Raw genomic sequence first — 24660 nt, 5'->3', positions numbered from 1 at the left:
TGTTAGATATCCAAAGATTATTTAATATTCCAATCAAATAGTAGTGAGCTTAAAGTGAGTATTTTTAATATAATGGTTCTTCTGCTACAAATTACCTTATTAATATGTTGAAATAACAGCCATATTCACTAGCATGCACATAGGGGAAACAATATCATTCAGACCATGGGATAGGAATACCAGTGATAAAAAAAAACCTTCCAGGTCAACTGACCCTCCTGATACAGAAAAAAAGCCTTATTTCTCAAGTTCCCCTACTACATAATTGAGGGGAAAAGAAAAACAACAAAACAAACACTCGAGGTGAAGATGACTGGACCATGACGCCCAAGGGTTTGTCCTGCAGGTCCTTGTGAACACGGCTGGAAGTGGCAGCTCTACACACAGACACGATGACTCACTTCCATGGAGGACACTGCAGGCACGAGGCTTATGGTCTGCGCATGCAACTTTGGCAGTCACGCCATGCCTTGGTCATTTGGGCTGAGTAGCTGGAGGGAGAATGAAGGAAAAGCATGTCTGAAGACCTCAGCAATGCACTATCATTTCCACCTGCGCGGGATGTCAACCCTGGGAAAGCAGGTGGTATGGAAGATGTCAGAATGACAAAGAGTTCAGACAGCCCTTGGCCCCTTTAGCCTGCTCATGCCTCAGTCATGCAGGAATCTTCTGCCTTGTGACACTGAACTGCAGTGAAGTGAACCAACAACCAAGTACATTTATACATGGACTTATACATTTGATTTCTGCTGAAGTCAGAAAAACCATCTGTCTCAATTCCTCCAGCAGGTTCAGACCTACCAGGTGATTGATTTCCCCTTCTGCCATCAGCTCCCCATGAAACCTGAAGCCCTCTCAGCATGCTGCACAGACTCACTGTGAGAGCTGAAGGGGGAAAGACAAGCCAAAGGTGGAACCTGGCGGGAGGTTTTCCAACCACAGTAACAGGTGGTCAGCATGGCAAGGATGGGAGGAGGTCAGAGTCTTCCTTAGGCAGCAGAAGGAGGATGAGGAAAAGTTACATGTGCAGGGTATGGAGGCAAGGGCTGACCTCGCAGTTATTCTGAAATAAGAGGTACTAGGGGAAAGGATGAAGGAGAGGATAGGTGTGGCCAGGTTAACAAGGACAGAGGATTCTACTGCAGGCTTTCTAATAAACAGGCAATCCCAGAATCATTAGAGTTGGAAAGGACCTTTGGAGATTATCTACTTCAACCACCCTGTCAAAGCACGGTGACCTAGAGATGACACAGCCTCCATTGACAGACGGTTCCAGTGCTCTGCCACCCTCAACATAAAGTTCTTCATCATGTTTCAGTGGAATTATTGTGGTTTAGTTTATGGCCACTGTCCCTTACTCTGTCTCTGGGCACCACTGAGAAGAGTCTGGAACCATGGCCTTGGAGATATTTATATGCATTACGGAGATCTCTCGGTCATCTCTGGAGTGAACAAGCCCAGCTCTCGCAGTGTGCCCTCCCCATAAAAGAAATACTCCAGGGCCCAAATCATCTTGGGGCTTCTACACTTGACTGACTCCAGTAACTCCTTGTCTCTCTTGTCCTCAGGAGCCCTGAACTGGACAAAACACTCCAGAAGATGGCAAAGAGGCAAAGCACCAGTGATTTGAGTACAACCGGGAAGAGACCAAAGCAAAACTTCGCAGGCGCGGCGGAGAAGGAAAGGACGTGGAAAGCCTTCCAGTTCCACCCTCCATCCCGCGCAGGCCCGTTTCCAGTCTCAGGTTAGCTCGCACCCCCGAGCCCGCCAGCCCCGCCGCGCTGTGCCCACAGCCCCGGGCAGAGCGGCAGGGCCGGCGAGGGGAGCAGGAGCGGGTTCGGGAGCGGGAGCGGGAGCGGCCCCGCCCCGAGCGGCCGCGGCGGCTGCGCAGCGGAGCGGGCCCGGCCCAGGCCCTGCCCCGGCCCGGCCCGGCCGCCCCGCCGCCATGCTGCCCAACACCGGGTAAGGTGCCCCCGCCGCTCCGCACCGCGCCGCGCCGCCGCCCAGGGCTCCGGGGCGGGCGGGCTGCGGCCGGGGCTGCGCCGACACCCCTGAGCGCTGCCCCCTGCGGGTCTGGCGGCCGGCCGGGGACGGGGGGCTGTGGCGGAGGACACCGTGTCCCTGCCGGGCCGGGCCGGCCGAGGGCAGCACCGGAGCCCCGGGACGAGCACTTTGGGTCGTGCAGGGCGCTTGAACGGGGCCTTTTGCAAGGGAAACGGTTATTGGAGGAGTTCAGTGTAAATTAGGCACTGTATCAATAATTTCATGTGGAACATTTGTATTAAAGTATAATTATTATTATTACTACTGTTGTTGTTGATATTGCTGTTTTTGTTATTAATGTTATTTTGTTACTATTGTTTTGTAGTATTATAGTCGTCTACTACTGTCTTACTTGGTAGTCAAATTTTCTTCCTGCACAGGTTCTTAATTTAGAGGTGTTTTCTGCCTTTTGCCTTCTGGCTTCAGAGGCCAGCACTGCTAACAGCTGGGAAGATAAGTTATTATTTGTTCCAGGATTATTATATCCTAACATCTGTGTAAGCTGTTAAAAGTGTCCCTTTTAACACTGAAGATCTTTATTGGCAGTCATTGTGGTGGGAAAGGAACCAATCTTAATGTTTTTCAAGATTGTAGGGCACAGATGTTAATTTGATGTTTTCTGTCTTATTAGCAGAGTTCAACTCTGATGGAAGTGATACAGATATGACCTTCGCAATACAGGCCAAAAGAAATTTTAGCCAGGCAGATATGCTTTATAAACTTTAAGCTATTGGGCTGCCAAGTGAATTAAGAAATAAATCCTTAGTCTTGCGAATATGACTAACTAACCACCACCCTCTGAGCCTGACCAACCAACCAACCAGTATTTTTATCTGTCAGGTTGCACATGCATCCAGATCATAGCATCAGGTCTTGAATGTGAAGCAAAAGTAATACAGCAGTGTTGAAAGACTTGCATTCACCCACTCCACTGGGCAAAGGGCCTGCTTTTCCTGCCAGTGTAGCAGAAGTCTGTAATTCTTTGATGCCCTTCACAGGCTTCTTCTGCAGATGAACTTTGGTTTTCCTGACACCACCCCAGTAATTTTGCCCTAGTAATGTTTCTAATTCCTTCTTTGTGTCCTGTCTTTGCACCTACTCCCTGAATGATGCTTTGCTTGGGAGATGAGTCACAAGTTCCCTGCATAGCCCTGCTGGTCTCCTGGTACACCTTCTTGTCTTCCTGCATAGACCACTCCAGCCCCAGGCAGGGCTTAAAGCCCCATCAGCTTTTCTTTGCTGTTTTCTTCTCCAGAGCTGCTTCCTGCTGGAACCCATTTACCTCTTCCACGACTAAAGTGAATTTTGCTGACCACATACTGGTTGGTTGAAGGTAGATACTTCTGGCCTTTCTTACTGAGTTTTGTGCTTTGAGTTGAACTTTACTCATTGTTCATGTGACTGAACTCATGGCAGTAGTTTTTTTGTGGTTCACTCTTCTGTTTAGATATTTTTCTTCCTGTGCCTTTCTAAAATTCTTAACATTTTGCAGATAAAAGCTGTTTGAAATGGCACCTTCAGGACATGGCTGATTTTCTGAGATCCTGTAGATGGTTAGCCTTGCCTCTTTAGGAGAAGAGGTTTCCCCCCCTTTCTGCCCCATTCCAATTTTCTGCCTTTTGAAAGCAAACATTCTCCTAGAGAGCGTTTAAGAGATAGATGTGCTCAGATTAGAGGGGGGAAAAAACACATCTGAAAGCATAGGGGGAGAAACAATACTAAGTTTGGCTCAGTCTGTAAAGAAAACTAATGGAAGCTCAGAGTAAGCTTTTGTAACATTTGTGATGTGATGTTTGTGATGCAAGCAAAAAGTGAAGTCTCTGCTGCACGTAGTTTATATGAATTCTACAACTGAGGTTAAAAACCTGAACCTCCTGAGTTTTGCTACAGTGTTACATAAAGCAACATGAGCTTTATGGGGAACACTGAAACACACATTCCTTCATACAGAAAACCTGTTGGGTAAAACGCTTTATCATTTAATATGTTTGTGGAGTTGATATTTCTCTTTCCAAAAATTGTGATACTGTGTTAGCCAGGCATCCTTCTTAGGCTTTAAAACTTGTTAGTTTCTCTAAGTTGATTGAACCTGTTTATTTGGAGGACCCATTGGACTACACACAGTTACTGGGAAGCTGTTGAGTGTAGAAGATTTAAGAGAAGAATTGCCATTTCTGAAAATAAAGCTTTTGACATTTGCATATGGCATCGTGGTTCCAGACTTGGTAATTTATACACATTGAGACATCAGAGATCTGTGTAGGTGTGTTGTCTTGTTGGAAACTGGCATTTTGTTTTTATAAATTACTCCTCTTCCATTGTTGCAGAACATAGCACCTCTGTTGTAAAACAGTATGTTGGATCTTTTTACAGAAAGGGAGAAATGTAACTGGGTGACCTGTGTAACCTTCTTTATAGTGTTTGCAAACTTCAAGTGTGGTCTTACATCGGTGATACTTTCTGTAGCAGTGCCATTCCTTTTGTATTCTCCAGGCTGTTTTCTTAATAGAAGAATGAAGGTGTTTTTCTGGTTGGGAGACTGTCCTAATTGCATTTGCCCTTGGAGTCTGATAAAAGTCAAATGATTAACTGCTTTATTCTCCTCTTTTTTTACCGTCCACTTCCCCCTTCACCTTTAGGAAACTGGCAGGATGCACTCTCTTCATCACAGGCGCAAGCCGGGGCATTGGCAAGGCCATTGCTTTGAAAGCTGCCAAGGATGGTGCCAACATTGTGATAGCTGCCAAGACAGCTGAGCCCCATCCTACTCTTCCAGGGACTATTTATACTGCTGCAGAAGAAAGTAAGTTTTAACAAATGAAGGTGCTGGGCTGGGTTTATACCCTTGCTTTATTACCATATCTGAGTGGAAAAATGCATAGACTTAGTTCTAGTTCACCTTTACTAAAATAAGCTTAGTGCTTCTCTTTCCTCCCAAGAATGCTGTAATGTTCCTGTAATGAAGATGGGTGTGTGTATATAAATGTAAAAATGCTATGCTACTTGAGATGTATGAAATAAACATTCGCAGTTTTAAGGTTTGGTTTTGGCCTCCCTGTTCCTTATGCGACGAGTTAAAAGATCACAATTCGAGTGTGTGATTTTCAGTGCTGTCTTGAAGCATGTCATTGCCTGAGAGATTCTCAGAAGGTTCATATTAGTTGTCCCTTCTGAGCAAATTTTTAAATGTTTAATTTTTCAATTGTGCAGTTGAAGCAGCTGGAGGAAAGGCTTTGCCATGCATTGTTAATGTGAGGGAAGAACAGCAAATCATTAATGCCGTGGAGAAAGCTGTGAAGACTTTTGGAGGTAAGTTAAGGCATGGGGGAAGGCAGGCATTAACAGGCAGATTGTTCAAACAAAAAGAAAAAGAACCTGCCTGCCTTATTGGTGTTTTGTTTTTCTTTTTTTCTTTCATTAAATGCTAATGTGAAATGGCTTACTTTAAAACCAGGGATTGATATTTTGGTGAATAATGCAAGCGCCATCTCTTTGACGGGCACTTTGGAAACCACAACGAAGAAGGTCAATCTTATGATGGATGTCAATGTACGAGGAACCTATCTTACGTAAGTGCTGAGAGAAGGAGGCAAAGCAGTTGTAACAGAATGTATGATGTTATTTCAGTTTTTCTGAGAAATTCTGTAGCTGTCATTTTGCTGCCCTAGAATTTGAGTGCAGATATTCTGCATGTGCTCACAGGAAATTGCTCAGTTATTGGTCAACTGATTTGAATTAATATTTCCAAGAATTATTTGCAAGTTGGAGCAAACAGAAACCTTATTACTGCAGTCATTAAATGTTCACAAGCTCCTCCATGCATATAGGAAGAAAAAAGTAATTTATTTCAAATTAAGCTCCAGCTTGGCTTTGTTAAATGCTTTTGCTCTTTCATTTCAAGCAAAATGACTAAATTTTTGCATACATCAAGTCAGTATCTTACTTGTCAGTTTTCTTCTCATAAGCCTCTTTCTCATGTTTAGAAATGTTGTGTAACTCACCATACTTAACTGTTAAAGATGTAGTTTAATGATACAAAGTGTTCTCCACCTACTTTCTGCTTGTCAATTCTGTTATTTATTTAAATGAATGTACCAAGATTTGATGTCACAATTCCCATGGTCCTTATTTTGCACATATTTGGAGGTAGATTTAGCAAGTTGAATCATCATTGCATTTACAGGATGTCATTTAAAGCACTGTCTTAAAATGAAGACTATGATTTTCGTAGGATTTATTAAAAAAACCCATAGGATGATGGAGATTCTCTAAATTCAGATGTACTTTGGTGTGAGAGGTTTGTATGGAAGTATTACCACAGAATTATAGAATAGTTTGGGTTAGAAGGTGCCTTTAAAGGTCATCTAGTCCAGTCCTCCAATCTATAATAGAAACTGCTGAATGGATTCAACTGTATTGCTGTGGCAGGTTCAGTCTTCTCCCCGCCCAATAATAGCAGTAATTTTCTTGATGTTACAGGTAGCTATTCTAAATTAATGGGGAATTCTTAAATTATTTTTGGTCGTATTCTGCCTTGGAAAGTTTAAAATCAGGTTCTGTTTGCTGCAAGTGGAAGAGCATAATAAAAAGCAGTGCCATTCAAGGGGACGGTCTTTGTCATTGCCTTTGTAATTCTCAGTTGAGAAAACATGTTGATTCTGATTGTAATTTGTAGAGACCTACTTCCAGTTTAATGTTCAGAAAATTACAGTGGCTTAAAAAAAGGTGTGGATTTTTTGCCTGCGTAGAGGTGGTGTTAGGGAAGATGCCCCATCTTACAGAGTATACTTGTATATATTACATAGAATCATGAAGTTGTTAAATCATGGAATGGATTGGTTTGGACGAGAGCTTAAAACATTGTCTGCTTCCAAGCCACCCCACAAGCAGAGACATCCCCCACAGACCAAGTTGCTCAGAGGCCATCCAGCCTGGCCTTGAACACTTCAATGGGTGGAGAATCTACAATTTCTTAGGCAACCTCTTCCAGTGCCTTACCACTCTTAGAGTAAAAAATTTCTTCCTGATATCTAATCTTAACCTGTCCTATTTCAATTTAGAGTCATACCCCCCTTGTTCTCTCACTCCATGCCCTTATGGAAAGTCCCTCCCCACCTTTTTGTAGCCCCCTTAGGTGCTGGAAAACTTTAGTAAGGTGACTCCAGAGCTTGCTCTTCTCCAGACAGAATAACTCTCAGCCTGTCCTTGCAGGAGAACTGTTCCATCCCTCTAATCAACTTGGTGGACTTCTCTGGAGTTATCTCCAAAGTCCAGTGTCCTTCCTTTGGGGACTTTAGAGCTGAATGCAGTGTTCCAGGTGGGGTCTCACCAGAGCAGAGCAGAGGGGCAGAATCCCCTCCCTCCCCTGCTGCCCACACTGCTTTGGATGCAGCCCAGGGCGTGTTTGGTTTTCTGGTCTGGGAGTTCTCATGGCTGGGTCATGTCCAGCATTTCATCCACCAGCATCTCCCAGTGTTCCAGCAGGGCTTCTTTCAGTCTGTTCATCCCCCAGCCTGTGTTGATACTGGGAGTGTCCTGACCCACGTGCAGCACCTTGTACTTGGTCATGTTAAACCTCATGAGATTCCCATGGGCTCACTTCTCAAACTTGTCCAGGTCCCTCTGGGTGGCATCCTAGCCTTCAGGTGTGTCAACAGCCCCACTCAGTTTGAGATCATCTGCAAATTTGCTGAGGGTGCATTTTGATCCCTTCGTCTGTGTGATGGAGACATGGAATAACACTGGTCCCAATACCAGCCTGTGGGAGACACCACTTGTTGCTGATGTCCATCAGGACTCTGAGCCATTGATCGCTACCTCTGGATGCCAGTGTCCAAGCAATTCCTTATCCACTGAACAGTCTGCCCATCAAATCTTCTCTCCCTACATTAGATAGAAGGATGTTATAAGGAATTTCTCTAAAGCTGTACACACTAAATAGCACTTGTCCGCTGATGTAGTCCTTCCATCATAGAAAGCCATTTGGTTTATCTGGGAGGACTTGCCCTTGGTGAAGACCTTCTGACTGTCCCAAAACACCTCCCTGTCTTAGGATCACCTCCTGGTTCTAGAAGGATCTGTTCCATGATCTTCCCAGGCATGGAGGTGAGGTTGGTAGTTCCTGGGATTCTCCTGTCCACCCTTCTTAAACATCAGTACATTTCCCTTTTTCTAGACACCTTGGTCTTCACCTGATTCCACAATTTTTCAAATATGGAGAGTGGCTTGGCACCTACATCAGCCTATTCCCTTAGGACTGTGAAATGCATGTTATCAGGCCCCATGGACATGACTGTGTTCAGGCTTCTCAGATGGTGAGAAACTTGATCTTCGCTTAAGGTGGGAAGCACTTTGCTCCCCCAATCCCTGTCCTGCTGTCCATCCACTTAAGAGGTGTAGGAAGAGAAATTGCCATTGATGACTGAGGCAGAAAAAGTTGCTGAGTCCCTCACCCTTCTTGTCATCAGTTGTTACCAGTTTTTCAGCCTTGCTTATCCTGGGGTATGTGTATATACACTTTCTTTGTCTTCTTTTTCTGGCTGACAAATCTATCGAAGCCCTTCTTATTCTTCACATCCCTTATAGAGTTCAGCTCCAGCTTCGCTTTCACTTTCCTCACCCCAAACCTACACATTAAGTCTGTGCCCGTATATTCTTCCTAGGATACTTTCCCCTGCCTCCACTGGCTATGTTTGTTTCTTGTCCTTTAGTTTGACCAGCGGTTCTTGTACTCATCCATGCTAGTCTCTTGCCTTCCTTGCCAATTTCTTGTGCCATTATTGTGGATCACTAGCTCTTGTGCTCTGCTGAAGGTGCACTTAAAGATCTGCCGGTTCTGTCCTGCTCCCTTGTTTCTGAGGGCAGCATTGCAAGAGTTCCTATTGACTGACTCCTTGAAGAACTGGAATTTTGCTCTTCTGAAGCTCAGGGCCCTGACTTTGCTCTTTGCCTGACCCACTTCCCTACAAACTGTGAACTCCACCAGTGCATGATCACTGCAGTCTAGGCTGTCTCCCATCGTGGGGGCCCTGATTAGCTCACTTAGATTTGTGACCATCAGGTCCAGCATGGCAACCCTTTTGGTAGGGTTATTTCCTGGGTTAAGAAGTTATGCTCCATGCCTTCCAGGAATATCCTTGATTGCCCACTGCTCACTTTGCTACTTTTTCCAGCAGACACTGCGGTGGCTGAAGTCTCCCAGCTGAACAAGAGCCTTTGAGTGTGATCCTTCCTGTAGCTGGAGCAAGATCTCATCAATAGGCTAGCCTTGGTCAGGGGTCTGTAGTGACACCAACCACAAGGTTCTCTTTGTTGCCTCAGTCTCACCCACAGACTTTTACTTGCTCATTGTTTTTCTTCTTCAGTTCACAGGTTGTTCTTCAGAGATGGCTCATCACACTCAATCCACTTTTTGGTGTAGAGGGCAACCTCTCCATCTCTCATTCCTCCCCTGTTCTTTCTGAACAGGCTGTAGCCATCAATGGCTACAGTCAGGTAATGGGATTTATCCTGCCAAGTTTCAGTAATGGCAGCTAAGTTCCTTGGTTCTTACGCATTAAGAAATTGAGGAATCTGTAAGTGAACCTGCCACTGAAAAGTGTTGAGACCCCAGGACAGTTAAGGAGGTGGTAAATTATTTATACTTTACTGCTATGGTGATTTTGCTATTGAAGGTGTTGAAGTTGTTCCCTTTGTGGCTGAAAGTATGTGTGTGTCCTGTTGGAATATGTGAATAGTTGGTTACATATTCCAACATGGTGGAATATGTGATAATATTTTGTGATGTTTTCACCCTGTAAGGCTTGATTAAAAATTCTCAAGCAGAGATCAAATATAAACTTGTACCCTAGTGCTAAAAGTGAAGTCAAAAGAAAGTTTCTGTAAAATAGAAGTTCTGATTTACAGAGACGTATAAATTTAAAGTAGAATTCTCTTAGAATATAGTAGGTTCTCAGTTTTCTTTGGAATATTTGTGATCGCATTCTACTATGCAGTATTATCTCTTCAACATTGTTTTAAGGAAGAAATAGGTATGGGATCAGAAGAGATTATTTTTATGACTTATGATTTAAATGATGCTCTGCACTGTTAATTTTGGTTGTTGTCTTTAGAGTGTTTTGTTGCTCCTACCAGAACTGTTACAAGGAGATTATGGCTTCTGAGTATCTGGAAAATTAGCTTTAGTCAAAGCTGATGCAGTGGTTAGAGAATGTAGTTCAATTTGGAGGAATGAATAATAGCCCTGATATAAGTGATCTGCAGCAGATTATTTTGTTCTTTACCTCAGCTGATACGAGAAGAGGTTTTGTCTTGGGCTATTGTGAAGATACTGGTCTACTAGTATTGTTTTTGCTGTAATTATAGGTGTTCCATAAAATAAGAGGTGAGTGATGTGTCTGAATCTATCTTACAGGTCTAAAGCATGCCTTCCCCACTTGAGGAAGAGTAAGAACCCCCATATCCTGAACCTTAGCCCACCTATGAATCTGAGTCCCATGTGGTTCAAAAATCATTGTGGTGAGTAGCAATCAGAACCTTTGTTGCTATTTTGTGAGAAACGTGTAAGTACCTGATGAAATGTGCAGTAGTGCCAGTGCAAGGCATCATCCATCCTTCTTTTTTCAGGGTAAGTCATGCTTTTCTGTGGGAATTGTTAGGATTACATATTTTCTGCTCCAAATAGAGACTAAAACCCAGAATTTATTTTCTTACTAATTCCGCTTCATGGATTTTTTACTATGGACAAGGCTCAGTGTTGTCTTTTAGTATGTATATTATTTTGAGGTGGAAAAAGTACTCCATGTTATCTTGAAGTTAGTGTTGCTCATTTTAAAACTGTAGAAAAACTTTCCATTTTGGACACTTGTCACGTTAAACTCCAGCAAGTTCCAGTTCTTTCCCCAAGAAAGTTTCTCTTCTCAAAGTAGATAGGTAACAAGGATATAGAATTCCTGTCCCCCACTTTTTTGGTATATAGGATACTAATTTTGTCCTTAACAGTTAGTATGCCTTAGGCATTTTTACAAAGATTGATCACTCTTGTCAGTGTGCTGTTTATAAAAAGTGTGACAAAATCATCATTCAGCTAGGCTTCGGCTTTATTTTTGGCAGAACATGTAGCTTTCATTTTGTTTGCATGAAAAGATGACAGACTACAGTTAGTATCTGATGGAGGTGGCAGGTAGAAGGGAGAGATTTTGACTGTAGGAAAGTAGTGTTTTTTCTGAAAGCCCTGAATCTTCCATGTGGACCAATTATCTGTTTTATCTTCCTTTCATAATTTAAATTAGATTTTACGTAGAGTGTAACCTTACTTGGTTTTTCACTTCTCTTAGCTTATACCATTTCTAAATATGGGATGTCCATGTGTGTCTTGGGAATGGCAGAAGAATTTAAAGGAGAAGTTGCTGTCAATGCTTTATGGCCTAAAACAGGTATTTTTTAAAAATTGCTGAAATACCTACTTTCTGTATTTTGTTTGCTAAAGCTTGTTTTATTTGACACTGAATATAGTTAAGACTTCTTCTGGGAAAGGTTAAAATGACTGAGCAGTTCTTTTATGTATTATTTTTTCATCCTGCAGGGGTCCTGGTTTTCATTGCTAGTTTTCACTAGACTACTGCCAATTTGGTCTAAGCTCATCTTCAGCTAATTTGAAACCACACAGTTGGTTGAAGTGTATGTGTAGTGTTTGGCTTGCCTGTGCTTTTTCTGATTCACCCAGTGTTTTGGTTTGGACAGAATCACAAAAATAATTGTGTGCTTTAATGAGTGGGTATTGAACATCTGTGTATGTAGTACTATTTAGAATTCCTTGCTAGTTAAACTGCGAGAGCTTTCTGACAAGATGGATACTTCTGTATGGAAACAATTTTTAAAAGGCCTTTTCCTAGAAATTTTGGCACAGTGCAATTCTGTGAAGAGTTTTTCACAGAACCATCTGATTGCAAACTACAAGAAATTAAAGAGCTCTGGGAGGAGAATAGCTCAATGCTCCTATGCTGTATTAGCTTCAATTTCTTTTGTGTGGGTCACTGAGGATAAGGACTTCTGTTTGAGGCTTGGCCAGCTGTTTGCCAAGGAGGCCAGTCTCTTTTTCCCAAGTCCATCTATGGGTAGAAGTGATACTGGGTATTAAAATCAATATGAGACAAAGGGTAATCCTGACCTTTAGTGGTGTAAGCCCAGTCATTGTGTTAGAAAGCATTACCAAAATGCTTATTTCCTTAATGAGTGCAAGGAAGGAGGAAGGAAGAAGAGATAAAAGTATGAACCAAGATTCTCTTCTGAGGATGGTGCTCCAGTTTTCAGAAGTGTTTGTACACAGACGCTTTTCAATATTTTCCTGTTAGGAATTGCAGGCGCCTTTTAACCTTTGGTGGGAGCTGGAGCTCTCTCATGTATTTTCTCTAAAGTGAGAAATATGAGAAAAACTTAACTATTTCAGACAAAATCAGCCAAATCTCCTAGCTTGAATACAGTAGGTGATCAACAGCTAGACAATTGGCTTTTTCATTGGTCGTGATGCTTGCATCTGAAATGCTTTCAGTAAATGGGTGCTTCAAAGTTCTGCTCACTCTGTGAGTTCTACCCACAGAAATAGTTTGGTAAGGGATTGACTTCTAAAATTATAATTACATTGTTCATGATAATTATATCATCACAAAACCTGTACTATTTTGAAGACAATAAAGTCTTCATCTGTGGTGTACTGAATGCAAGTACATGCCTAACTTAAGAATATGGATTGCCTTGTGGTGGAGTCAAAGTTCACCTTTCAGGTTTCAAATGTGTATTTTATTGTTTTATTTCTGAGGTGTTAAAAGAAATGTGCATTGGTTCCACATACTTGCTTCTTGAGTGCCCCAGGAAAGCCTCAAAAATTTTCAATGGAGGTTTCACAGTGTCTGTGTCATCTGGAACACAACCATGAAACCTGATTCTTGATCTTTAGCTCCCTAGATCCCACCTTCTGTGTCTTTAAAATGACACTCATAAATGGGTTTTATATCTCCTCGAAATCCAGTAGGTGGGAGTGACTTGGTTTCTCATTAACAGAAGTGACCTTTTACCTACCATTGTGTGGTTTTTGGTCATTGACACTTATCTAACAATGTATATTGCCTGTGAGAGTTAGGGACAGTAAAGGAATTAATCCACAGTATCTAATTTAGACAGAGACATGATATGAAACTGCAGATAACCAATTTGACTTTTTTTTTCATGAAAATGGTGTTACAAGATTACCTGTGTCTTTTAAGTGCACATATACATATGCTGCATAGACACGTTATGTGGATCTTCCACAGCTTTCTTATTCTGGATGTGCAGGAAAAAACATCCACTACTTCTGTGGAAATGAGTCAGTGGCTTTATGGGTCCTGTTAAAAGCTAAACAATTTTTTTCTTCAGAGACCAGCAGGTTACACTAGGTATTTATTTTGCAACGTGGCTGTTTTCCCCCACCCATCTGAATAATTTGACCTCTTTTTTTTTTTTTTCATAGCAAGGGAAAAATGAACCTGTGAGAATTTCTCCACTCCTTCCACAGTGGAAATTTTTTCAGAGGGGTGGCTAACTTTAGAAGCAGAAGTTACATTAAGTCTTACATCGAATACTTGAATACATTATTTTTTTCTAGTTTTGGCTTATGCTGCACTCCAAGTATCATTAATAGTACCTGTGTCTTAGATGTGGTGGTATTACAGAATGTTTATTATGATAGTATTAATAAAACTTCTATAAAATCTGACATTCTTAATGTGGGGAAGTTGGAAACCCAAATGAAATGGAGTTGTATCTTTCTTTTGAGCATTATATTTTCACTGTGTCCTTGGTAACATACCCATGCCTGCTAAAGTAAGAGGAGAACACTCTGGGAGCTGCTATTGGTTTCAGGCTAATACTTGTTTCCCATAGGATCCTGCAGAACATGAGGCTTGGAAGTGCAAGAAGATTAAATTTACAGATAAAACTGTATATATTCTAATAAGTGCTTTTTAAAATAAAGATTCCTCTATGTTAGATCCTGCAAAAAAATCAAAACAGTCATTAAGGTTTTTATAAAATCAAAGGTATACAAGCAGAGCTTTTTATTTGCAGAAATCATGTCTGCTCATTCAGTGATGCCTTCATGAAAACTGATGTGATGTCAAGTATAAACAAAGATCATAATGTGTCAATTCTTTTCTACAAAAAATATGCTTTTGAAAGGTTTATCTTCCAAAAGTGAAAAAGTTAACTTCTTTATTATGGTCGTCCAGAGGGGCAGTGTTACAGACTTCCAGAGTATCTGAAATACAGTTGCAGAGTTCCTAATTTAAAAGCCCACTATCATCTCATAAAAATGGGTTTACCCTCAGTGTTAGTATGGATGCCAGGATTGGCTCATTAATCTGATTCTTTACACACTTGAAGGTATGTTGGTAATAAGATACCAGAATTCTCCATTTATCTAAAAGTGAAAGAGGACACCTGTCAAAAGGGCAAGGGGCAATCCCGTCACACAGTGCAGAGGAATGATAGAATTGTCCTGGGACAGAATGAAAAGTCTATTGATGTGCATTAGAGGCAAACCTGCATCACTTTAAGTGAAATGAATGTAATAATGTGCAGCCAGACTATGAGGCAGTGCTGTTTGAAACGTTTTTGCTTCAATCTGTGCAGATAGGGTGACTGTGCTCAGAAGAATAATAGTTAACAGTAGCAGAGAAGTGACAGACCTGTGGGCCAAGAAAAGTGAGCAGCTTAATGAATCCTCAGAATAAATATATTTAAGTCAACAGAACTTGATAAATTTTGTTACAGTATTTGACAGAAATATTTTATGAACTGTTGGTAGTTATTAAAAAAATAAATTTTGCAGGGCAGATACCACTTCAGAGGACCAAAAACAGGCAAATTATTGACTGTCTTAAAGAAGAGAAAAAGGCCTAGGTAGACCTACATGTATGTACTATATATCTATTTGTCAGGTTTTATTTAGACATATGTTTATAGCAGTTCAATTGATTTGAAAAAAAAAGAGAAGCTGAAGTTGCTAAATGGTAAATGAAACCTAGAAGCTAATTCTCATCAGAGAAAACTAAACTAATGAAGCTAACAGGGACATCTACACGCTTCTGCACTCTCCAAGAAAACACTGGAACAGGAGCTTTCAGGCCAGTGCTGAAGACTTCTGTCCTTTTTCCCAGTAGCTACTTTGGAAGGTGAATAAATGATCCAGCTCAGATACATGTGTCTTGCATGGTGCCTGTTTCTTTTTCTATTTAAGGAACTGGGATCGTTTCTGTATCAAAATTGCTGTTACTTTGTGTGGAATGGAAGCACTGAAAGGAAGACAGAAATTTGGTTCATCCTTCTGCTTACCTATCTTCTGGCCTGATATGTAGGAAAGGATTTGTGAATCTGTCTCAAAACTTGGGGTAGTGAGTTTTAAACAGCAGATGGGAGAAAACTAATGAAGCAGAACATATGAAAGAAAAGCAGTAAGATGGCAAATGCCAAAAGGTGCAACCAGACAGCCTTTCTGTGGAATAGGATGAAAAAAAAAAATGGAATGGATACCTGGAAGAACAAATCACAAACTTAGACAGCAACGTGCCACAATGTTAGTAACTCCCATGAGAGAAACATAAAGAAGACTAGTGGAATGGCACAGAAGTAATAGAATTGCTTAATAAAAGAATCAGAAGCCTAGGAGATGTGGATTTTATTCTTCTGTCTAACACAGGCTTTCTGTGGAATACTGAACAAGTAATATGAGATTTTTTGCTTGTTTTCTCTTTAACTTAGGAGAAACACCTTAGTAGCTCATGAGAGTTACCAAAAGACTAAATCAAGGCTTTCAATGTGATAATCACCAAAGCTAATTCCTCTTTATAACTGATGTGTCATACATTCACTTTGAGGAAAACTGTTGTCCTGTTAGTTTTTCATATTCTGAAAAACTGAGGGAAAACTGGTGGGCTGATAAATACGTAGAGGGATGTGAATGTCATAAAATGGCCTTTTTGATTCTGTGATAGTTTCACTGAATTTTACTGTTGCTTGTAAAGCATTTGTTGGTTGGTAGCATTTTACAGCTTCTGTCTTCCTAGAGTCTCCTTTTGTCTGAAAGGGAAATAAAGTTTGTTTGCTTGTGAAAGAAATGAGAATTCCATGTCATCAGTGTTAAAGCTTTGTTTTCTTACCCTCCAAACTTTCTAGCCATACATACAGCTGCTATGGATATGCTGGGAGGAGCTGGAATAGAAAAACAGTGCAGGAAAACGGACATCCTGGCAGATGCTGCATATTGCATTTTGACAAAACCAAAAACTTTCACTGGGAACTTCATTATTGATGAAGTTCTGCTGAGAGAAGAAGGAGTTAAGGATTTTGATGTTTATGCAATTGCACCAGGTAAAAGAGATATTTAAAGGTGAGCAGTAAGTTCAAGAAGGAGGGAAGGATATTAATACAGTTTTGTTTCCAGGGGTTCTTAAATTAGTTTATAAAAAATGTTGCTTTGCCTCAGCTTTGAGAAGATGCCTTACTGGAAAGCCCATATGGATCCACTGAGAGTTTAATATTTAAATGCCTATTAAATAGAATTAAGAAATTCTTTAATGAAAAGAAAACCTACCTGCTCTATAGATGTTTATATTACTATTTAAATGCTCATAGATTTTTATGTTTTTCAGTGGTGGTGTTCTTAATTGAAACCTTACAGGCCTTCAAGGTCAGATTTTAAATGAACTAAATTCTAAAGATGTTATTTCATGCTATGTTTTTCCTTCAAATTTATTTATAAACTGAGATACAGTACTATTTGACTGTAGTTTCAGATGAAATGGATTCCTACTATGTAAATCCAATTTACTTGTATTTATTATTACATTTTTCTTCCCTCTTAGGTCACCCTCTGATGCCTGACTTCTTCTTAGATGTTGAAATTGACACTACAGCTATGAAGCAAGAAAGATATGGTAGGAAAAGCAATGTGTGTGCAAGTCCATAATTTCCACAATTAATTTCATTTCAGAATAATGAATGTCCTCTGTTTTTCTTTTTTTCACTGTGAATTTGGACTCCACTCAAGCTTTTTAGCAAAAACAATTTTCTCATTTGGGGTGTAAGATTTGGGGAAGTAACTATGTAGTTAAAACTGGGGAAAAAAATCATACCTCCAGACTTTCATGGTGTAAAGTCAGTGCATTATTCTGAAGAATTCTTTTTTTATCATCTGAGTTGTGGTAGTAGGGAGGTCACAGGTAAGTACTGCTGCAAAAAGAAATTAGACTGCAAACAGCATATTTTGCAGGAATATCTCCTTTGCCTTGCTCGTTTATACAAAAGAATATGACATAAAGCCTCCACAGCTTCTTACATGAAATGTGCACAATTTGCACAATAAAAATAACTCTTGGATGAAATGCGGAGGTGTTTTTTTAGAAATGTGTTGCTTTTTCCTTTTCAGAATTTTTGTATGTTGAAAGACAACTAAGAATGATGAAGTGGTTTTACAGGAGTGTCAGAACAGGGATAGGGCCAGGGCAGAGGAGGCAAACTTGGAAGTATTCCTTTCTGTTGGAAATACTCCTTGAGCAGTCATACTAGGACCACTCTGCCAGGGACAGATGGTGTTGGTTCCTTGGGCTCCCAGTGCAGGTTATTTTCTAGGGACTGACAGAACAGACCTAAGTATTTTTTGATACTGAAGACTCCTAAGAGACTTTGAACAGCATTTTAAGGGGCTGTTCAACTTGATTGGCTTTGTAAATTGCAACAGCTTTCTTTTATTTTTAAATGTGCATGTTCATTGTGGTAAAGTAGACCAGTGATCAATGCAGTAAATTGATTTCCACCCTAGAAGCCTTTGCAGAAGAATTTATGAAAATATGCATGTTTTTTACAAGGTGGACAAAACAGAATTATTTTGGGATGAGAGTGATGGCTATTAAAGACACTGAGTTTTTCTTTTTAATGTTGGAAGAAGTAGTGTATGGATTACATTAGAAAACTGTTGTGTGAGCATCTGTAATGAAATGTAAACAGTCAGAATTAGAATTTGACTGGAATTTTACAATCAGTTTTCTTTTGATCTATCAGGAGTTGAAATTTATTGCAGGATTGTGTTTAGTGATGTACACCTGTTCAGTATCCCAGTGGAGAAAGCATCCTTTATCAGTGTTAATACTTAAATGGTAAAATAATCATTTTCTCTGCTTTGAAGTTTAAATCTTTTCAAATTCCGTTCTCCGCTTATGTTTCTACATTCATTTTGAAAGTGGTTTGCATTTGAAAGAAAAAAGTAATCTTTCTCATAGGTGCTGCCCAGGAGGAGAAGAAATTAAGCGGATCCCAGCAGGAAGGAGCCGATGGAGCCAAGGTTCAGACAGAATCTGCTGCAGCCGAACCATCAGGTCCTGTTGCAGAGACCTTCCGAGTTATTCAAGGGGCAATGACTGAAGAGTATGTGAGAAGTACCCAGGGTGTTTTCCAGTTTGAGCTTTCTGGTAAGCCCATCCTTGTGCAGCCCGGCCCAGCAGAAGGCACGGGGTGTTTTCAAACAGCAGTGCTTTGGAAGCTGGTCCCAAAGCAGGGCAGCTGCTCTCCTGTTCTGTGTGCGGCTCCTGCTCCGGGCCCGCTCGAGCAGGGGCCGGGAGCTGCTGCCCCTGGTGCTGCACACGGAGCCTCTGTCCCGATGCTGCCAGGCCACAGGGCTGGGGTGGCACAGCCGGGACTTGGGTGGCACAGCCAGGCTGGGGTGGCACAGCTGGGCTGGGGTAGCACAGACAGACAGGGCTGGGGTGGCACAGCCAAGCTGGGGTGGCACTGACAGGCTGGGGTGACACAGCTGGGCTGGAGTAGCACAGCCAAGCTGGGGTGGCACAGCCAAGCTGGGGTGGCACAGACAGGGCTGGAGTGGCACAGCTGGGCTGGAGTAGCACAGCCAAGCTGGGGTGGCACAGACAGGGCTGGGGTGGCACAGCTGGGCTGGGGTAGCACAGCCAAGCTGGGGTGGCACAGCCAAGCTGGGGTGGCACAGCCAGGCTGGGTGGCACAGCCAGGCTGGGGTGACACAGACAGGGCTGGGTGGCACAGACAGGCTGGAGTGACACAGACTAGGCTGGAGTGGCACAGACAGGCTGGAGTGACACAGCCAGGGCGCTCTCGGGGCACGGCAGAAGCGCCAGCTGCCAGCGGCTCGGTGAGCCCAGCGCAGCCTCTGGGCTCTCCTGGCCCTGGCCCAGCCGGTGGCGCTCGGGGTGTCCCGGGGACAGGAGGTGACTCCTTGCCGAGCACTCTGGCCGTGGAGCGGCGGTGGAGCCGCAGCGAACGCTCGGGGTGCGGCGGGGCAGCGGAGAGCGAGGGCTCAGCTCCCTTTGCTGCCTCCTCAGCTCTCTTCTCTCGTCCAGGTGACGGTGGAGGCACTTGGTACATTGACCTGAAGACCAAGGGCGGGAGCGCTGGCTTCGGAAAGCCTCCAGTGACAGCTGACGTGGTCATGAGCATGTCGAGCGCCGACTTTGTGAAAATGTTCACAGGTGAGGGACAGAGGCCTTTGCCAAGGGACGCAGGTACCGGGCCCAGAAAAGCCTCTGCTGACGGGCAGTAGAGCAGCTGCTCACTTTGTGATCTGGGATTGGAGGAGCTTTCAGCATTTTGTGGCTCAAGGGAAAGTGCAGGCAAGAGCTGCTTGGATTTTTCTGTGTCCTGTGAACAGGAGCAGTGCCAAAGGTTACACTGCTTTTCACAACCAGGTACTGGCATCTTAGCAGCCAGTGTGTCTTCAGAAAGAATCCAGTCAGTGTGTTGGACTCTTGCTCTGCACATGCCTGAGCAGTGTTTCTAAATGTGCACTGCTTTTATCAGGAGGAATTGGTAGCAGTATAGATGCTAAGACTTCACTGTGGTGGGATTATGTTCTTCTGTGCAAAGGCTTTTTCCAATTCATTTGGTATTCTGATGGCTCTATTTCTTCTTTTTAGGTAAACTAAAGCCAACTTTGGCCTTCATGTCTGGAAAATTAAGGATTAAAGGAAACATGTCACTAGCAATAAAGCTCGAGAAGATGCTTTCACAGCTTAGTTCTAAACTTTGAGGGGAAGCTCATACTAGCACAACAGTGGCCTTACATATATGCAATGCTGTTTAAATTTTTAAATTTTAAATTTCTTGTTTTTCTGATGCAGTATAAGAAATACAGATAAAATGTGAGATTTTTATAGAAGAAATAACTCATTAAGAAGGTGTCCATGATTAAACTAATTCCTTCTCAAGAGTACACTTAATATCCAGGTGTTTTCTTTATTTCTGTTTCTCTGGATCAATGTAAGACATCTGAAGGGAATTTTTTCCCACGTAGTTGATTGTGCACATCCCATAGGAGGGTGGGTATAGCAAATGTCACTCTGCAGATCAGTCGTGGGAGTGTGATGCCTAATTTACTCAGCTGTCTTAAAAGTAATATAGTCAGTTTAACAGAGTTTAGTTACACCTGGTAAATGAATATATCAAATTTTTCTTTCCTTTCATGAGTGTATTATCTACAGATGTTCTTGTACCTCTGTATTCCACTGAGTTAGGCTGCACAGCCATACTGAGTGGTAAGCAGGTTTCCTTCTTACGCAAAGGCACACTTGGACATATGAATACTTATGTGCTCTCTCTCTTCCCCAGCCCCCTGCACCCCTGCAGTCAGTCTTTTCACCTTACTCCCATTTGGCTGGTAAAGATTTAAGCACACTGGTAGAATGATGCATGCCTCCACTTTGTAAGTGTCCACGTGCACATATGGGCTGCTGCTTCATGTGACAGCATCTGCAAAGCCAGATGGACCAACCTCTTAAAATGGTGGCCAAAAAAACTGCCCAGAATCTGGATCATTCACTCTTCTGAGCAAGCTGAGAAGATTGCAAGACTTAGGATTTATTTCTTAATTAACTTAGAAGTTCAAAAGTTTACAACTTTTTAAAGCCTGTGCTTGTTTAAAATTGCTTATGGCCTTTTTTGAGAAGGTCACATCTGTCTTGTTTCATCACAGTTCACAGAATGGGACAGTTTGGAAAGGACCACATTGGGTCATCTGGTCCAACCTCCCTGTTCAAGCAACATTGTCCTAAAGCACATTGCACAGAATTGAGTCCAGATGGTTCTTAAATATCTCAGTGAGGGAGTCTATGCAACCTCTTGGGGCAGCCTGTTCTAGTGTGCAGTCACCTGCACAGTAAAAAAGTTCTTCGTCATATTTGAGTGGAAATTCCTGTTCATCAGTTTTGCCCATTGCCTTTTGGCCTATTGCTTGGTATCACTAAGAAGAGCCTGGATCCATGCTTTTGGCAGCTGTGCTCAGCTGAGCCACCAGCACGGCTGGCAGCCTGAGGCTCCATGAGGTGCTCCCTGAGCTCTGTGTGCCTTAACTACCTACCAGTGCCACCAATCCCAGGGGCTGTGCCCAAGAGATTCCGACCCCACTGGGCAGTGTGTGCTTGCTACCCATTGTGGTGTCTGAGTTGGTCACCACTCAGTCCCGGACTGCTGACCCCAGATTACTGTCAGTCTGCTCAGATCTGGCAGCTGAAGGAGTGCTGGCATGTACTAGGACATGGAATGGCCATACATGGGATTGGAGGGAAAGATGATCCAGTACTGGAAACCAGAGTCTGCAGGAGACCAAATATCTCAAGTGATGGTGGTAATGCATACTGGCTGGTACTGATAATGCTGGCTGCTGTTAAGAAGTCCAGTGCTCTGCTCTCTACACTGCAGAAACTCCACGGTCCTGGGGGCAGGGGGACGACACCCCTCTGCTCTCCCAAATGCAGCATCCACTGGAGCTAGCTCCCGACCCTGCAGCTGCTCGCAGGAGAACGTGGAGTGCCCTCCTCTTCCAGAGCTACTCCTTTAGTGTGGGTGTTGTGCCCATGGTCCTTTCCAGTCGCTCAAGGCCCTGCTGCCCTGCACTCAGCGCTCTGCCCGCGCTCCCTGCGCTGCTGCGGCTCAGTGCAGTCCTGAGCTGGGCTGGGCTGGCTGCTCCCCGTGGAGGGCACGGGGAAATGCAGCCTCAGCAAGGTCCTGGTGAGCGCTGTCAGCTGGCCCAGAGTGTCCTGGAGACGGTGAGATGGTCTTTCAGGCCAGCAGTCGGCTCTGAAAACACCGTGTGTCCTCCGCGGGACAGCCCCAAGCTGCTTGCAGGTGTCTTTGATCCTGTCCTTTGAGTAGTGTGTAATGTATGTGTTTACATGCTCCCTCTAACTCAGTTCCAATTAACTCTCATGGGAAAATCTTCATTACCAGTGTTTAGGAATATGTCTTTGGGAAATGGCTGGGCTTTGGCTGAATCTTCCTATCATCTTGCCATTGAACAAACTGTCCCTGGAGTGTACTGTTTTCAGGAAGGAAGAAAAACTTCAGTTACTTCTTTCTTTTCCATGTGAGAGACCTTTTTGTTTATGCTATAAACTTACATAAGCTCATTTAATTGGATACATTGCTACTAATTTAAGAGGCAATACACCAGGTACAGTGAATGTATGGTACAGGCTTCCAGGTACTCTGGAGACAGGGGAAGTCTATTCAATTCCACTAGCACTTCTAGGGCCACTCCAGGGGTACTACATGTGCTTTTAGTGTCTCAGATTAGCCTCTCTATGATGATTGTGGCAGAGATCGGTTAGATGCAGGAAATTATGTATCAAGTGCCTGGCACAATGTTTGTTTGTTCAGTATCAGGACTTTGAGCTGAATTATAGAAGATTGAAGGTTTTTTTAGAACTGGAGTTTGCAAATGGTGATACATTTCTTCTACCAGTGTTTTAAACAGCCAAGCATCTACCTTAAAAGTGTCTTCTGGGGAGCAGCTATTTCTACAGACAGCATTATTTGCCACCACTCCCTCACAAACCATCTGTTTAACACAGGGAGATCACATTTTCAGCTCAAAGATGAAAATATTAGTGACTCGCACTGCATATAGTAAAGTTTTATATCTGTTACCAAAATGGGAAAAACAAGCCAGTTTCATGAATAAGTCACAGTAACTTATCTACTAGCACATTTAACTTACCAGGATTCATAGTACTGTTTATTTTTAGGATTTCTTTTTAGCAGGCAAGAGACTAGTTACCATATCAAGCATTTCCATCTGTTCCAACTTAGAGAAATTCCCAAAACTACAGTCCTATTTAGTCAGAATTCCATTTATTTAATAAAAAGAATGTTTGAAATCTAGCTTTACTCATTACTCAAATAACTCATCTCTGTTCCCTTGCTTGTGGCCTTGTATTGGTTTCACATTTTGCCCCAGCATTAGCACTGCGTGTGCTCCAAGATTGTCTTTTTTTTCCTCTTTTGCCTGTACACCATATTCCAAACTTTCCTGGAACAGTCCAGGGTATTTGATTATCCTTAACTTATGTCAGTGCAGAATAGAGGATGAAGTAAAAATCTGCCAGCTCAAGTCTTTTTTAAAGTTATCTGTTAGGAGATTAACTTTGATCTGGTTATGCACGATCTGGTTAATCATATCATAGTCTAGCCAAATTAGTCCAGGTTTCTATTGTTACCAGCTACTTCTTACTGTGACCACCAGTGCTCTGCATGTGCATCCACAACATGGCTCTCACAAAGGGAAGTAACCTACTTACACAGGCAAATGCATACTTTGCAGCCCTTAGTGGCACATCACATTGGGCAGAGGCAAAAATATGAGGAGGCTTAGAGAAGGCAGCACAAAGCACCACTATAACGTGCCCCTGCAGTGTTGCTCAGGGCATTATGAGGACCTTTCCATGATGGAAAGTATATTTGTGGGCTTGGAGAAAGTCACCTGTGGAGCTGAGAAGATTGTCCAGGAGATCATGATCTGTGATCTGATCTATAGAGAGCAAATTAAACAAAAGACTGGCACTTAGAGAGGGGGTTGATGTTCTCATATGCCAGGTCTGCCCTCCATTATTTTTCTATTTAAGATCCCTACTCCTCCATGTTTAAGGTGACAGGCAAACTACAAATAGAAAAAAAACATCCCCTCTATTACCAGCTGAAGAATTCCTAGTCTCTTCCTGTATTTTCCAACCAGGGTACCTTAGCTCAGCTGTGCTGGTATAAGATTGTGGTCCTGCTATGAACCAGAATGGGAAATGCAACCAGGGAAATGATGTCTTTTTTCTTCAAGTTAACCCATATGAATTCTGCAGCTTTGTTAAAATTAAAAAAAAAGCAAGCGAACAACGAAAACCAAAAACAAACCAAACTCATCCAAAGCAACTAAATCTCAAGCCACAAACAAAAAAACCAACCAAAATCACAAACCCACAAAACACAGCAAAATCTAAACAAAATAACAGAACCAAAACAATAGAGGAAGTTATATTTTGTTCCGTAATAGTAGGAAATAAATAATGAGAGTTGGATACATAAAGCTGGACAAGCATGGATCTTTTTGCAGAACAGGAAGTATACTATGAATGTACATGCCTTCAACACCAACACTGCTACGTTATTTTAAGTTTCTTCTTCAGTTTGTGGTTCTGATTTATCTGAAGTTGGCAAAGTCTTTACAGCTAGTCATATAAGAATTTACTGAAATGGATAAATCATACTATTTATGTAAAGCATTTCTCTCTGTGG

The 24660-nt window shown here is 42.3% G+C and overlaps 1 protein-coding gene across 1 annotated transcript; it reads left to right on the top strand.

Annotated features, from left to right (window-relative positions):
* The first annotated feature begins 1873 nt into the window (after nucleotides 1-1873).
* HSDL2 (hydroxysteroid dehydrogenase like 2) lies at nucleotides 1874-20321 on the top strand. Its single transcript, XM_056513381.1, has 11 exons — nucleotides 1874-1962; nucleotides 4683-4846; nucleotides 5254-5352; nucleotides 5498-5612; nucleotides 10457-10560; nucleotides 11379-11477; nucleotides 16252-16446; nucleotides 16941-17012; nucleotides 18354-18542; nucleotides 19446-19574; nucleotides 20019-20321. The coding sequence occupies exons 1-11, from the start codon at nucleotides 1946-1948 to the stop codon at nucleotides 20129-20131; spliced, it is 1296 nt and encodes a 431-aa protein (XP_056369356.1). The 5' UTR covers nucleotides 1874-1945; the 3' UTR covers nucleotides 20132-20321.
* Nucleotides 20322-24660: the final 4339 nt, after the last annotated feature.

The sequence above is a fragment of the Oenanthe melanoleuca genome, chromosome Z (assembly GCF_029582105.1).
Source record: "Oenanthe melanoleuca isolate GR-GAL-2019-014 chromosome Z, OMel1.0, whole genome shotgun sequence".
NCBI classification, from domain to species: Eukaryota; Metazoa; Chordata; class Aves; order Passeriformes; family Muscicapidae; genus Oenanthe; species Oenanthe melanoleuca.
This window is presented reverse-complemented; position numbering and strand designations above follow the sequence as displayed.